This window comes from Mus musculus, chromosome 15 (assembly GCF_000001635.26).
Source record: "Mus musculus strain C57BL/6J chromosome 15, GRCm38.p6 C57BL/6J".
Lineage (NCBI taxonomy): Eukaryota > Metazoa > Chordata > Mammalia > Rodentia > Muridae > Mus > Mus musculus.
In genome coordinates this window covers 36498019-36513616 of record NC_000081.6, presented here as the reverse complement: position 1 = coordinate 36513616, position 15598 = coordinate 36498019, and the positions used below count along the sequence as shown (strand labels likewise).

The 15598-nt window shown below is 43.5% G+C and overlaps 1 protein-coding gene across 5 annotated transcripts in view; it reads left to right on the top strand.

Annotated features, from left to right (window-relative positions):
• Snx31 (sorting nexin 31) overlaps window positions 1-9555 on the top strand; it is a 56068-nt gene extending 46513 nt beyond the window's left edge. The window contains exons 13-14 of one of the 5 annotated variants that reach the window (NM_025712.5): window positions 5862-5918; window positions 8147-9555. In NM_025712.5, coding sequence (NP_079988.3) covers window positions 5862-5918; window positions 8147-8236 — 147 coding nt within the window. In that variant the 3' untranslated portion in view covers window positions 8237-9555. Of the gene's footprint in view, window positions 1-5861; window positions 5919-8143 lie in introns of all 5 variants that reach the window. The other 4 variants (NM_001347022.2, XM_017316727.2, XM_006520147.1 and 1 more) reach the window with 4 other exon arrangements.
• The last annotated feature ends 6043 nt before the right edge of the window (window positions 9556-15598 follow it).

Below are 15598 nucleotides of genomic sequence, written 5' to 3'. Positions count from 1 at the left end.
CAGTTCACTGTTGTAGTAATTTCCAACCCCAATAAGGCTGCAAAAAAAAAAAACAAAACAAAACAAAAAGCAAAACAAAACAAAACAAAAAAAACCCAAACCACACAATCTAGTTATTAACTTTTAAGTTATGTTCCTAGATTGGGCAGATCTAGCACTGTACTGACTTGTTCCCCAACTATGAGACCCTTTGCTGTTTGCAGTTTCTCCTGGTCGAGTGGTTCTGCTCCATCTTGGCTTCCTCCTCCTCTTCCCCACTCCCAATCCCCCCTCTCTCCTCATCCTCCTTTCTACTTGCCCCCACTATCAAAGACCTCTGTCCCATCTTTCCCCTCCACTGCCCAATCACAGGCTTTAGCCTTTATTGACCAGTTAAAATGGGGAGAAGTTTCACATGAGATCACTTGTGCATGCGATCGACTGGCTGTCAGGGGCAACCCCTCTTGAAGCCGAATGAACATCAGAATTCAAACAGCATCAGAACAACCCACAACACTTCCCCCTTTGTCCAATTAAAAAGGCTCTTTTATGTAAATTATAAATTATGATTTAATATCCAGTCTATCATATTTGTCAACTTAGATAAAGTACTCTATCATCTATCCTAACTTAGGGAGTTGACAATTCTGTGCCTGATTTATGTTGGTTTTAATTGTTATTGCCATCTGAAATCTGTCCTTTCAAATCTGGAACATCTTCTTTAATGCTAAACAGTGTAAGTTCAATTATGAGACTATAACTAGTCTTCAACCCTGCCAGAGATCTGAGAAGGAATTAAATATTGACTGAATGTGTAGAAAGCAAACACATAGCTTCCAAAACTATACAATTTGTAGAGACAGCTGACTGTCTGGACAGTACCCTAACTTCTTATAATGTTGGAGCATCTGTCTTCAGTCTTCTGGCCCAGAACCATCTAAGTGAAGCAGGAACTCTGAAGGACTTGCTTACTCTGTATTGGCAGAGCTTAGCAGTTGACTGTCCCACATCTGTGTGTCCTTTTGGAACAGTATTTTTGTCTGTAGATGAATTAGACAATTCTTGCCTAGTGGTTACCTTGCCATGATTGAAGCTACTTCATCTGGAGGTAATGATGCACAGTATCGTCCTTGAAGTGGAATGGGGACACTGTCAGGAGCACACATGTCTCATAGTCAATTGATCTTTAGTAATGACATAATATTAGATATCATATTCTGTGGATCTCTGATGCTTTTGAAGGTTACATATAAAGCATAACTGAATTATCAAACATTAATTATTCTTCGCTATTTACTATTTGAATAATCTTGAAAACATTTGTAATTAACTAAATTAGAATCTAATATGATCATGAGTTTCACTATCTGACTATTAACTTGCATTAGTTAATCATCCTAGACAGCTTATAATAGCAGCCATTAGAAAGATTGGGTCTAATCCTTTGAATTCTTAAATAAGATACATAGGCATAATGCCTATCTAAGAGTAACAATAGTAAATTTAAATTTTGTATAAATATACAAAATTTTATCCCAATGAAAACCTTAAACCAACGTAAGAAATTATAACTTTAATTTTGTATCCAAGATAAAGATTTCTATCAATGTAGGATTATGGCTATACAATATTTTGCTTAAGAGTAAATTTAATAACCTATTCCTATTTGTCTATTTCTTTAATTTTATAATACTACATATCCACCTTTCTTTTCCACCCCTATCCTTCATCTAAGAAAGAAGGGAAGAGAAGAGGAAAGAAAGGGCAGAAATCCCAGAGTCTAAGCTCTCTAGTTTCCTCTCTGTCCAAAGCTACAACATTGTAAAGTCTCCCTTAAATGGCAACATATCTATAATTCTTTTTTTTTTTTTTTTTTTGTTTTTTGTTTTTGGTTTTTCGAGACAGGGTTTCTCTGTATAGCCCTGGCTGTCCTGGAACTCACTCTGTAGACCAGGCTGGCCTCGAACTCAGAAATCCGCCTGCCTCTGCCTCCCAAGTGCTGGGATTAAAGGCGTGCGCCACCACTGCCCGGCCTATAATTCTTAAACAACCAGAACCATCCACCTCAACTTAAGGAACTGGGAAGATGCTCTTCTTTTGTTTGCTTCTAGCTGAATTGGGGCAAATAATTCCCTCTGGGGGCCCAGAGGGAAACAGGAAACTTGACCTTGTTAAAGGAAGGCTAGCCGGCATCTTTTGCCATCCAGTCTCTATGTGCTGAGAAAGTTCATGGCTTAGCTGATGTCCTGACTATAACTGTCTGAAAGGCTGAAGGGTCAAGATGTTCTGGAACTGTTCTGGAAGCAAGTCTTTAGGGGAAACAGCTTTGATGTGGTTGAAGTAGAGTCAAGCAAGGAGCTGGAATGGAAGGTCCCAGAATCTCAGCATCCCGGAGTGTGAATCTTCTCAGGGCTGTCTTCCTCCTCTTCCATTCTGCAACATCTAAGCAACACATAGTTCTGTAAAGACATTCGTATGGAATGTGCAAGGTGCACAGATCAGTTAAGGAAGATCAATAAGAAGATAACTGCCTTTCTTTAAAGGTTAGTTTGATCACATAATCAAACTACAATATAAATTTCCACTTATGGTGGATGGTTCTGGTTATTTAGGAATTATAGATGGTATGTAATAATAAGTCATGAGAATTTTGTGCCAAATAAGAGTTGTTGGCTGTGTATAGACATTTAAGTGCCATCTGGTCCCAGAGCTGTCCCTGTGAATAGAGACATGTATATCACCTGTCTTGTAATCTTGTCAATCTTCTTCTTCTTGTCCATAGCCAAGGTCTTCAGTGGGTCTCCATTTGTCATGCCTGATTTTTATCAACTTAGAAGGAACCCATAGCATTTCTTTTCCAGTGGAAATATAGGCATAACCCCTTCCCCAGCATAACATATTTCCTGCTTTCCATCCTTAAAATAAACAGGCTGGTTTAGTTCAGCAGTTTTTTCTACAATCATCAGACATAGTTTTTTGTTCATTAGCATTTTAAAAATTTAAGGTTAATGAAGCACTATGTAATCTATCTCTGGGGGGTCTTTGCTGTATATGAACAGGGTAAACTAAAGTTTGTTTTCTAACAACCTTTGGTTGGCTTTCTCTAATTTTACCTTCTGTTTCTACCTGAACATTTTCCCTAATTAATATTTTAAGTTCCTCCCTTAAGTCTGTGCCCATGCTTCATATCTCCTTTTGTTGTTCCTCCTGTTCCATAAGTTCCTGTATTCTCTGTTTAAGGTTCTGCTTCCATATTTTAATTTGTTTTTAATATTGTAATTCTGAAGTTCTGCTGTTTATTTTATTTTGATTGATTAATTTTAAAAGGTTCTCCTCCAAGCCTTGCTTCTAATATCCATTATTCTTTCTCTGCAGCTCAATCTAGTCTGTGAACTTGTGTATCTTTTGTTTAAACATCCTTTCCAGCTCCTGTCTCCAACCTTCATTTTCCTCGCTCTGTTGCTTATCACGACAGATAAATTCCTCTACCTTTAGTTCTAGTGTTTCCTCTAGGACATGTTGCTAAGCCTTAGATTTCTCATTCTGTTGTTCATATAAATTCCTATATCTTCTGTTATAGGCCCTGCTTCCATGATTTTAATTTTTCTTTATGCTGTAATTTTGATATTGTTGTATCTGCCTTATGTTGATTTACTACCCTTAGTAAATCATCCTCTAGGCTCTGCTTCCAAATTTTATCACTATCTCCTTGCTGTTCAGTCTGATCTATGAAATTCTTCTTCTTTTGTTAAAGCATCTCTTCCAGCTCTTGTTTCTAATCTTCATTTATCTCTCTCTGTCACTTATCATGACCTATAAATTCCTGTTCCTTTAGTTCCAGTGTTTCCTCTAATCCCTTTTCTAAGCCTCGTCACTTTTTATCTAGGGCCCTGACTTAAAAAAAAAAAAACAAAACAACACAGTACCAAGATACTTAAAATTGTAATAATAACTAGGAAGGTGTCAATTTCCTTTAAATTCATCCCTGTTGAACCATCCAAAATATCTTCCCATAAAATCATAAAGAGGTATTTATTGTGGTTTTCATCTTTAAGTATCTAATATATAGATAGATATATAGCTATATACATAAATAATCAGTTTATACTTCTTATTACCTGATCTGGAGCTTCTTGTGCCTTTGTCTTTCTTTCTATTGTTCAGCTTGGGACACTGCAGTTTGCTTCTAGCTGTCCTGTCTTTATTTGGGTTGTGGCCAGTTGCATTTCCGCTGATCTCAGACAGTCTGTAGTACTGGCTGTTGGTAGAACAGATCTGGCTGTCTTGTGTCCTCTTTAGATGTGGGGCATATGGGAAAGTGAGCACGGAAAGGCTTGCTCAGGTGCAGATGCCTGGGTCAGCCCGCTGTGCCTATGATAAGGCCTCTGAAGGCTCACAGCTGTGTCTTCACAGGCAGTCACATCCCAGGGTCCTTAGTCCTTCTTTAAGCTCAAAGATTCCCAACCATGTTGTAGCACTGTCTAAGTCCCAGCTCTGGGCTGGATTGCTACCTCTGGTTGTAGCAGTTTGCTTGGGGCTTGGGGCAGGAGCCTCTCAGTTAGTTATCTGAAAACCCCTTAGCCCTACTTGATGTTTAATATCTACCCTGATGCAGATTTAGAGCTTACATTGGAGGTGGGGGAGCTTTTATCTTAGGTTAGTTCAGTTCTAAGACCCACATTGGGTGCCAAATAGTGTAGATTTCTAACTCCAATAAGGCTGTATAAAAATACACAATCTAGTTATTATATTTATACGTTTGTTTCTAGATTGGGCAGATCTAGCACTGTACTGACTTATTTCCCAGCTATGAGACCCTTTGCTACTTGCAGTTTCTCCTGGCCACGTGGTTCTGCTCCATCTTGGCTTCCCTCTCCTCTTTTCCACCTTCCCCCTCTCTGTCCTCTCTCTCCCCTACCTGCCATCTCAAAGATCTCCTGCCCCACCATTCCCCTTCATTGCCCAATCACAGGTTTTAGCCTTTATTGACCAGTTAAAATGGAGAGAAGGGTCATATGAGATCACCTGAGTATGGGGTCAACTGCTTATCAGGGGCAATCCCTCTTGAGAAAGCAGAATTAACATCAGAATTCAAACAACATAAGGACATTTCACAACAGTTCAGGATTTAAGCCATTTGTTGAGTATATGCCTTGCCCAGGATCCTGAGTGATATTTACAAATAACAATGCGATACTATGGCTATCTATCTACCTATCTATTATTATTATTATCATCATCATTATTATTACTTTAAACCCTGCCCTCAGCCCAGGTTATCACTTCCCTCCTCTGGGTCCCTAACAGCTGCACCTTATTCACTCAAGGCCCAGCCCAAACCTTCACTCTGGTTCTGGTTTGATTAATTTTGCCTTTTGTCTGCCCAAAGCCCCACATGGCTTTGTTTCAGTGAATTCATCAGAACTGCATAGATGATCTCAGGACCTTGAAGGACATTTTGTTTCCTTTGAAATTCTTTTAAAGGCTGTGTTCAATTACAGGATCCACAGACAGCCACCATTGTTAGATAGAAGTTTCCTGTCACTTTGGTGACTTCAATTCTGCCATAGGAACAGCAGGCAAGCAGATGTGAAGCAGACAGGTGTGCAGATGTGCAGATGTGAGGCAGGTGTGCAGATGTGAGGCAGGTGTGCAGATGTGAAGCAGGTGTGCAGATGTGAGACAGGTGTGCAGATGTCAGGCAGGAGTGGAGATGCCAGGCAGGTGTGCAGCTGCCAGGCAGGTGTGGAGGTGTGGATACTCCATGACTGGCGGTTGTAGGGTCATTAGAAATATGACTGTGGAGAGGGAGACATGTCAATTAATGATTATTCATGTGCTTGCTTCTTTGAGCTGTGCTGACATTTTGCAAATCTATTTAGCAGATCGAGGTTCCAGAACAAGGCAGAAGTAAAAAGCACCCGAGCCAACCTAGCCAGGTCTGTGAGTAAAGTGACATCATTGATGTGCTATAATTTATTATATAACATCCCCCCCCCCAGTCTACTTTAAGCAAAGTCACTGGCATCCAAGCCTAAGTTAGATAGCTTCCTGCTTCTTAGAAGTCCCTATGTGGATGGGGTGGGAGAGGGACAGGCCCAGACTGCCTGTTTCTACTGCTGCTTTAGCTGGGCTCAGGACAAAAAAAATTTGGGACACAAAATTCCTCTGTGATTGTCTTCATCTTGAGCACTCATGGAAAATCCTCTTTCTATTTAAAAGATTTTGATTTATCAGTGTATTTTAGTCTCATGAATTTTCTGCAATGTGAAGCCACTTTTACATTTGTAAGTTCTCTTGCACATTAGTTCTGTGGTGCAGGAAAGACTATTGGTAGGGAACACTATTAAAAATCAGCCAAGCCTCATGTGCACTTTTCTGTAAGTTAATACTCTCATCCTCTTGCATGTTGCAAATCCACTGAGGAAACTTGACACAGAGAGATCAAGTGCCCAAACAAAAGTTGAACAGTAATGGACAGTGGAAGAAAACAGGGTCTCTGCCCCCAGAACCATTCTCTTAATTACCCTGCCAACCCTTCTGTCTATGTCTAAATTCCAGGGAGACAAAATGAATGAGACAAAGGCACCCTATAACTAGCATTGTAATGGGATTGCTATTGAGCCTGCACCTGGTACAGGGTCTGGTGGATGTATACATGTGCCTATACAGAAAGAGACCCTTAAAATAGGTTAAATAGAGAAGATGCTTTTCTTTAATAAATGAGCTCAGGAAACAGCACGGTGCTGGTGGTGAGGTGGTCCCAGTTAAGAGTGCCTGCTGCTTTAGCCTCGCACCCTGGGTTCAATCCCTGGGTCCCACAGTTGAAGGAGAAAACTGATGGGTGAAAGCTGTCCTTTGACTTCCACTTGTGTGCACACATAGAGAAATTATTAATAATAACAGCAGTAACAAGAATAGCAATAATAAACAACTAGGCCAGCTATAGGAGGCAGAAAGATGGCTCAAGCCAGTGATTGCAGGGAAAAGCTGCTGTAGTGGCCCCAGCATTCACCGTGAGATAGGAGGCAGAGACTGGAGAACTGCCCGGAAACCTGAGGGCCACCCTGCCCGGAGCACACAAAGAGGGAGAAACGTGGTGGAAGCAGAGAACTGACTCCCCAGAATTGTCCCTCGACTTCCACATGTGCATCTGGCGGCCTGCACGCACACATACACTAACAATAAATAAAGAATTAAATCTTTATACACAAACTTCCTCTTTCATAATAGCTAACCTGTCATGCCTGCTCTTTTCAGACAGACCCAAACCCTAAGTGTGTGCTAGGTAATCCTCGAGTGTGGCCGACAAGGCTGATTCTTGGTATTTACCGTAAGGCCAGGTGTAGCAGAACTGGGGTGAGAACCTTGAAAGTCAGCTTTATCACAAACGCCGTAGAGAGACTCAGTGCGTGCTTTTAGTTTCTTTATCTGCAAAGGTAGGTGATTATCAACCCAGTGTTCATGCATTTGCACAGCATGCTGATAGCCAGCCTCTAGGATCTCAGCCTTGGCTGCACATCAGCATCAACCTTCTGGAGAATTCTGAAAGCCAGTGATGGCTGGCTCACCGCAGAGTCCGGTTCAGCTGGAGCTGAGGGGTTAGCTTAGTCCATAAGCACTCGCGGTGCAAATCTGAGGTCTGTGTGAAGGCTGGGAGTGGGAGCGTGCACACAGGATCCCAGCACTGGGGAGTCAGACCCTCCAGGTATCCCAGAGACTTGTGAGAGATGCTGACTTGTAAAATAACGCTTTGAGAGCTCATTAAGTCCTGAAGGCAGATACCGTCTTAAGATGCTTTACACGATACTTTAAAAAGTTTGTGTTTCTGTGCACAAGAAAATGAAGTGAAGAACTGAAATTCACAGGACTGTGAAAGGATAGTGAGGAACAAGGCAGGCAGGAGTTAGTTAATGTAGCCTGGGCGGCACCCCAGAGCCTAGAGAGCTTCCTGAGCAAGCCTGCAGGGGGTGCTGTCCTCAGTCTCCCCAGAAGGGCACCTCCCCCAGTGCAGGATAAAAGTGCCTTTTAAAGTCATCCTTGCTTAAACAGATATAACCTTTTGCTTCTCTTTTGATAGTATTTCAAACTCCTTGAGCATTTTCTTGTTGTTACTGTGGAAGTTTCTCCCTCTAGTTTACATTTCTACCTATTTATTTTTCAGCAGAAAGTCTATTTTAATTTTCTGAGAAAAGGCAAGATGAAGAGATCCGAAGGTGACTATGTTTGGGATACCCTGATGGAAGAAGGTCTCTGAAGGAATCTCATCTCTACGGCTGTCTTAAGACAGTGCCAGCGCGTGGGTGTGGGAGGTGGGCTTCCCACCATCCAGGCATTTATCCACTTCTCTCTTTCTTTGACATTGCAGTCTCCTGTGCTGATCAGTCTAACTTCAGCACTCCATAACTCTCAGGGCTAACATGGTGTAGGAACCAACGCTATAGAGCTGACTTAAGTGGCAGGTGGGCAGGTTCAAATCAACCAATGGGAGGTTTGTTCTATCTTCCCTCTAAGATAGATGTACCTGGCTCCATGAAGCCCTTTGTATGTTCTCGTATTGCAGGGATAAAAAGCTTGTTCTAAATTATAGGAATATGTTTGGCACCAAAGTAGATTCACCAGATTGGGAAAGTATGGCTTCTTTGACCTATCCAGAGAGCAAAAGGAGCTAAAATTCCAATCCCCACCTTTACTCACTCCTTAGTCTACTAAAACGATGACCACAAAGTCCCGGGCTGCCCTGGCCTGCGTCCCTCACTGTATGGTTCTGTTCCACTATTAGAAGACTGGGCTCTGGGCTGGAGAAACGGCTCAGTGGTTAAGAGCACTTGCTACTTTTGCAGAGGACTAAATTCCCTTAACCCACATGGTACTTAACAACCAGCTGTAACTCCAGCTCCAGAGGACCCAGTGCCCTCTTCTGGCCTCCTCTGGCACCCACACATACACATAATAAAAATAAATAAAATTGAATTCTGACCAATAATCATCTCGCCAATTTGAATATTTTTCTTTTGGAAATCAATAGTCCTGCACTCGTAGCAAATCTCTTAGCTTTACAAATGTGTATTTTTTTTTCCACAATAGTTTTCCTTAAACAGCTTCAGGTGTACCATACTAACGTAATTAGATATGGAATTAAGAGCAAAATAGAGAGGGGAAGATAAATATGCAAAAATAACTAATGTTCTTTTCTGAGTTAGCTAATTATGAAATAAATATAAAATCCGATGAATACAGAGTTTGCTAGTGAAAATTTGTGCATCTTTTGAAATGTGGAATCTACGAGTCCTCTAATATCTATAAATCAATGCCTATGAGTTTGAGTTTTAGGCTGTCGTAGGATCTCTGCAGAGATATCTGTGTCACCCAGGTCAGTATGCTGGCGTCACCATCAGAGTTAATGGAAGCTTATCAACTGTCACACCGACTTAAGACTAGTGAGGGTCCATCTAACCCTGATAGCACAGCACAGGGGCCGTCTCAGACAGCAGGAACCCAGACTCTGTATTGAGATCAGAAGGTTGAACAGTATGTGACTGCAGCTTTTGTAGATTAAAAAAAAATCTGATGCCCATTTTGTGTTTCAATTTGATGTATGAGGGTAAGTCAGCTCAGAGAATGTGTAATTGATGTCAAAAGGAAAAGTTGAGCCGTGCACCGAGGACAGTTGTGAGCCATCAGGTAGGCTCCAAGAAGAGAGACCCCGAAGTTAGAGTAGAGAGCGGGCGGGGGAGGGGACCCACTAGCAATAGGGAAGGACCATCCGCGATGGGGAAGAGAATGGTGCTTAGGAAGTGAGCCAAGCCGCTCTCCCCGGAGCTTCAGGTTAAGGCTAGGTGTGTGGTGCTTGTCTGAAACTTCAGCACTCAGGAGGCTGAGGCAGGAAGGCCACAAGTTCAAGGCCAGCCTGGGCTACACAGCAAGTCCCTGTCCAAAACAAAGCACTTATAATTTTAAGTTAAAATTACGGGAGTCCATACAGGATAAAAGAAAATAGTGTGTGCCACACCAGGCGGCAACTTCCCAGCAGTTAATAGAGCCTTTGTCTGCAGTTTCCTCCCTGAGTCCCCATGCTTATCTGCATGCAGCACTCGCCCCTTACTGAGGAGGACAAAGCTAGAAGGATCAAATCCCCAGCATCTCGGAGTTTGGAAGTTTGACTTACTTCAGAATCAACCTAGTGGTTATCAGCTGGTGAGCCTGAATCTCACCTGCTGGGGTGGCCAGCCCTGCTGCAGGCCGGAGTGCTATGAGCCCCCACAGGTCCTGGAACTAACATCTCAACTCTATGGAGACTCCCTGCCACCACAGGGCCACCTCAGCCCTGGAGAAGTCACCAGTCAGTGCACAGTCTTTATAAGGTAGGCTGCAAGCAGCTCTCAAGGGGTGCCCTGTGGCTTTGGGCATGCCGGGCATACGCCCGCTGTCCTTTCATGCAGTCTGGATTTACATACTGTGCGGATTCTGCTGCCCTTCCACCTTCATCCACCGAGGCTGAACAGGTCCTGAGCAGGTACGGACTTCGCTTTTTCAGCACTGTTCCCTAAATACAGTGCAGTGGGCTTTTCAGTTGGGCTTGCTTTGTATTGGGTATCCTGTGTGACCCAGAGGGGGTTTAATGTATGGGATGCTACGTGAAGGTTTCATGCAATGGCATGTGATCTCCACAAAGGATGTGACCGTCTGTGGGTTTTAGGCTTCATGGATCCTGAGGGCTAGTTGTACCTGTCAAAAAAGGTTCCTATCAGTCAGCTGTACTTTCTCCTGACATAACTACATTCCAACATTATCCCATAGAACTAGAGCTAGGGTGGTTGTTGTTTGTTGTTGTTGTTTTGTTGTTGTTGTTGCTGCTGCTGTTGTTATTTTAATTTTAGACTGCATCTCTCTATGTAGCCTGGACTGACCTGGAACTCGCTGTACAGATCATTCTGGCCTTGTGCTCACAGATGTCCACCTGCCTCTGCCTCTCAGCGCTGAAACTCTACGTGTGTACCACCACACCCAGCTGTGCTCTTTAAAACTGCGGTCTACATTCCAAAATAACTACCATAAGTAAACTTGAATTTGAAATTTCTCAAAGGCATAATTGGAGTAGAAGGAAAGGGAAGCTGATTACCTGTAGCCAGCCATTGTCTGAGCCGTGGACTCTTGTGGAGGAGGCAGGGGATGCATTGTTTGCGAGGTGGGCATCTCCCATGCATCTCCCACTGCCGCACTGTGGTCCCGTCCGACTAGTGAGCTCCAGGAACTCACAGCCTGGGAGCATCCTCTTGTGAGCAATTAGGCAAATTTTATGTTACTCATTCCAGTTAGAGATGAAGTTAAGATCATCCCCAAAGTTAGTTTAAGAAAACTTATGATCTAAATTTGTGGAAAACCAGACAGGTTTCAAGCTTTGGTGAGAAAGCCCTGAAGTGAAGGATCCTACCTTACAAAAATGGAAGACACCCATACAAACCTCAGTGCGGGGGCAGCTGGACTTTCCTGGCTGCTTTTTAGTTATTCCCCGCCTTAGGAGCAGTGTGTGCAGTGCCAACCAGGCTGGCAGAGATTGGCTATGGGAGACACAGTGGAGAGTGCCTGTCCTTCTGGGATAACCTCGTTCCTGTCCTTGCAAGCCAAAAAAGTGTCAGGGCAAAGGTATTCTGTGCTGCCTGCCACACAGGATTAAACTGTGTTGCAGTGACTTAGAAAAACTATGACCAGTTATTCCACAAATGTACTTTTGAGTCTCATATGTGCCCCAACATTTATTGAGGTACAATTGTACTTTGCTAAGAAGTTTCTCTTTAATATAAGAAAATCCCTGAGGCAGAATAATTTACAAAACAAACAAAGGAACACACACATATCTTTCTCACAGATCTGGAGGCTGGGAGGACTGGTACCATCTAGTTCAGGATGTTCTCTGTTCCCCATCTGCACACTGCTGGATGCGGCCTGCAGGAAGGAAGGAACTTGCCCCTTAAGTTCTTCTGCAAGGTAACCATTTAATCCAGGGGCCTCTGCCTCCGTAACTTGATCATTCCCTAAATGCCTGACCTTTTGATATCATCACACTGGTGACTGAATTTCAACATGTGGATTTGGGGACGATACAACAAAACCAAGCTTTTTTTTTTTTTTTTTTTTTTTTTTCTTTTCCTATTTCTTAATCCTTCCTTGTGAGCTAGAGGATGTACCCAGGGTACATCTTTGGGGTTCTTAAAAAAATCTGCAGTCACTGTTAAGGGTCACATTTTGGATGTGAGCAACAGGTTGGAGCAACAAATATATAGGCTCAGAGTTGCCTCTCAGGCTTGCCCCATCTCCCCCTACAAACCAGTCAGAGGTTCCATTCTTCCTGGTCAGGAACATGGGTTTTGAGGACGTCTCAGTCTGTTTGTGCAGAAAAAGCCTTCCCTTCTGACTCTCAGGTGAACAGACCTCGGCTTCACCCTGTCAGTGAGGTCACAGTATTATAAAAGTGGAAATGTAGCAGAGGACCAGCGTTTTGAAAGGACTGCATGGCAGAGGCCAGCTCAGGCAGGACTAAAGAATGCCTTTGCTTCTGTGTAACGGTCACTGGGAGTGTGTGTTGAGATTATGGGGAGAGTTAAGGCTGCTATGCAGTAAATCTTCAGTTCTGTTGGAGTCCCTGCGCTGAGCTCAGCTTCACACTTAGGCTGAAGTGAGCCCTCTGACAACCTAGAGGACTGGAATGTTCTGAGCTGCTCACTGAGCAGACGTCCCCAGGCTTTGGGGGACCAGTGGGAATCTTTAGCTTTTTCTGTGCCCAGACTTAACAAGCATCGGGGAATAAACTCAGGCCAGCAGGTTTGGTGGCAAAAGAACTTTTGGCAGCCAGTTGTTGGTTATTGATCCTCCAACACTCCTTTCTAAACCATCCCTGAGCAGCTGGTACAGTTGCATAAGGCAGCTCCCAGAACAAACCCTTTATCTGATCAACACGCACAGTAGTTCTGCACTCCCACAGCCTGGCAGCACAGTCCCCTGAGCAGGGTTTGCAGGGTGTTGGCTGTTGAGCAACTGTGGGAGGGAAGGAAATTACTGCTGGACACTATCTGTGTTTCTGTGGAGTGCTCATTTCCTCTGAGTGAAAGCCGGGATGGCTTTGGGTGGCTCTCGGTGCTTCTGGCATGGCAAAGAAAAACAACCATCTCCTTTCCAGGCTTTCGGCTTCATCGTTCTTAATTAAAACAAACAAACACACACACACACACACACACACACACACACACACACACAAAATCAAGTTGCAAGATGTTTATTTTGTAATTAACAAGGAAAAGAACTCTTATTTTGAAAGTTTGGCTTGCGACACTTTCTAGTTGTGTTGGTTCTTGGAAGAAAATGTTCTTGTGTTAGTTCTTGGCTTTGAATTTTTCCTCAGTTTTGAAAAAGAAAACTGATGTTGCCTGGCACATATATTTATATGGGTTTAAGTGTTTCAGACTGTTAGGGGATGGAGATTGATCCAGCCTAGTGCCAATGAATACATGCTATAGTATGGCGTTCGGTCAGCTCAGTCTGTGGTTCTGTCTGAGAACCCAGGGACCTTTGCACCTATTTCACTGTTAGTTACCAGACCTGAGACTTGTGGGAGCCACGCTTTTCAGGAGCATATCGCCCTCTCCTGGTCAATATATAGTACTACAAGAAACAAACAAAAAAAGACCTGGAACACGACTGCAGGGTCTCTTCATGTAGCCTTGGCTGTCATACAACTCTGTAGACCAGGCTGGCATCAAACTCACAGAGGCCCTTCAGCCTTTGCCTCCTGAGAGCTGGGATTAAAGGCATGCACTGTTAACCCTGCATTAGGAGGGACCTCTTTCTTTACAAGTCCTGAGTGTTTTTTAAAAAACACTTCAGCATTCTGAACACATCTCTTTCTGCACAGAGAACTGGTTCTGACTAGAGGATTGTATTCTTCAGACTAGGGTCCCCATTTGTATTTTTAAAAGTCTTCTGCATTTTCTGAGACCATGTAGGAAGGCTTAATCAGCACAACCTAGACTTTCATTTCCTGCTCTGAGCAATCTTCTGTCCTCGCCTTGCTTGGATCTAACTCGGCCTTCTCCACCCAGCCCTGTTACACATTCGGATTCCTGGAGCAGCAGAAACACAGCCGCCCACACTCCGCTCTTGTACAACTTTGAATCGGTCTTGACTGGGCGCAGGTGATTTTAAAGTTCCTGGGGTGATTCCACTGTGCCACTCGGTGGAGACCCACTAAGCAAATAATCCCCAATGCAGCCCACGTGCCCATCCTCTTGTGGAGGTGCTGAGAATTCAAGGGTAAACGTGGGACTCTGTAACACAGATCGATCCTTCGCTATCACCACAGGAGCCATACACGTGGTGCCCTCTAACTCCGAAGAATAAATATGGAGTCTCAGAATAAACATTTATCCAAACACATCACTGCTGTCTTTTCCTCAATGGAAAAGGCTCCTTTATTCCATTATCTTATCCCAGTTGGAACTTGCAACCAAATGTATCTGTGGTGACGAATACACAGAGGGACGTTTTCCTGATTAAAGTCTAAGATCAGACACAGATGGCAGCCTTTAAATGTCCGCTTCCCCACAGTCTCCAGAACCTACACACATGCAGCTCTGCGTAGTGTCTTAGTTTCTTTCTCTGTTTCTGTGATAAAGAAAGGTGACAAAGAAAGCTTGTGGAATGAAAAGCTTAGTTTTGGCTCATAGTTCAGGGCACAGTCCATCTCTTCAGAGAAGCTGTGGCCATAAACGCTTGAGACAGCTGGTCAGAGTGCATCCACAGTCAGGAAGTGGACAGCAACGGGTGCCTGCTTCTGCTCAGTTCCCTTCTCTGTGGACACAGGCCAAGGTCACAGCCAGGGAATGGTGTTGCCCGAAAAGGATGGGTCTTCCTAGTTCAGTTAATGTAACCAAGATAATGCTCTCCAGGCCCACCCAGGGCACCTCCTGGGTGACTCTAGACGCCATGTAGATAGTGTCACTCCAGGGAAAGGGGACTTTTCGAGAGTGATCATCCAAACGAGGGTCCTGAGATGAGGAGATCATTCTAGAGCATCTAAGAGTCTCCCACAAAGCACAGGAGTGTGATAAGATGTGAGAGAAAGTCTGAGAAGATTCTGGCATGGAGGCGAAATCCAGGGAAGAGAAAAGGCATCGAATGGAGGAATGGCCACAGCAGGGGGACAGAGGTGGCTTTAGAAGCTGAGTAAGGTAGGGAGTTTCTGAAGAGCCTCGAAAAGCAATGTAGCACTTGGATTTTAGCAGGGTGATAACACTGTGCGCCTTCCTGGCATGTAAAATGACTAAATATAATCTTTGATTTATGGTCACTCCCATTAAGTATCAAGATATTGCTGGGATATAAAAGTATCATCTATGAAGATGTTCAGTCTTCACTGTGTCAAGTCCGCAGACATGGGGACAAGGATTCAGAGAGCACAGGCAACTCACAGTCCATTTCCTTAATCTCCTCAGAGGAAGAAAAAAAGCTGCCTTCACAGTCCTTACATTTTCCCCATTGATCAGAAGCCATAATTCGTGAAGAAGAAAAGATAAATTAGAATACAATCAATAAACTCTCAAGTTGTTTGATACACCAACCGGGG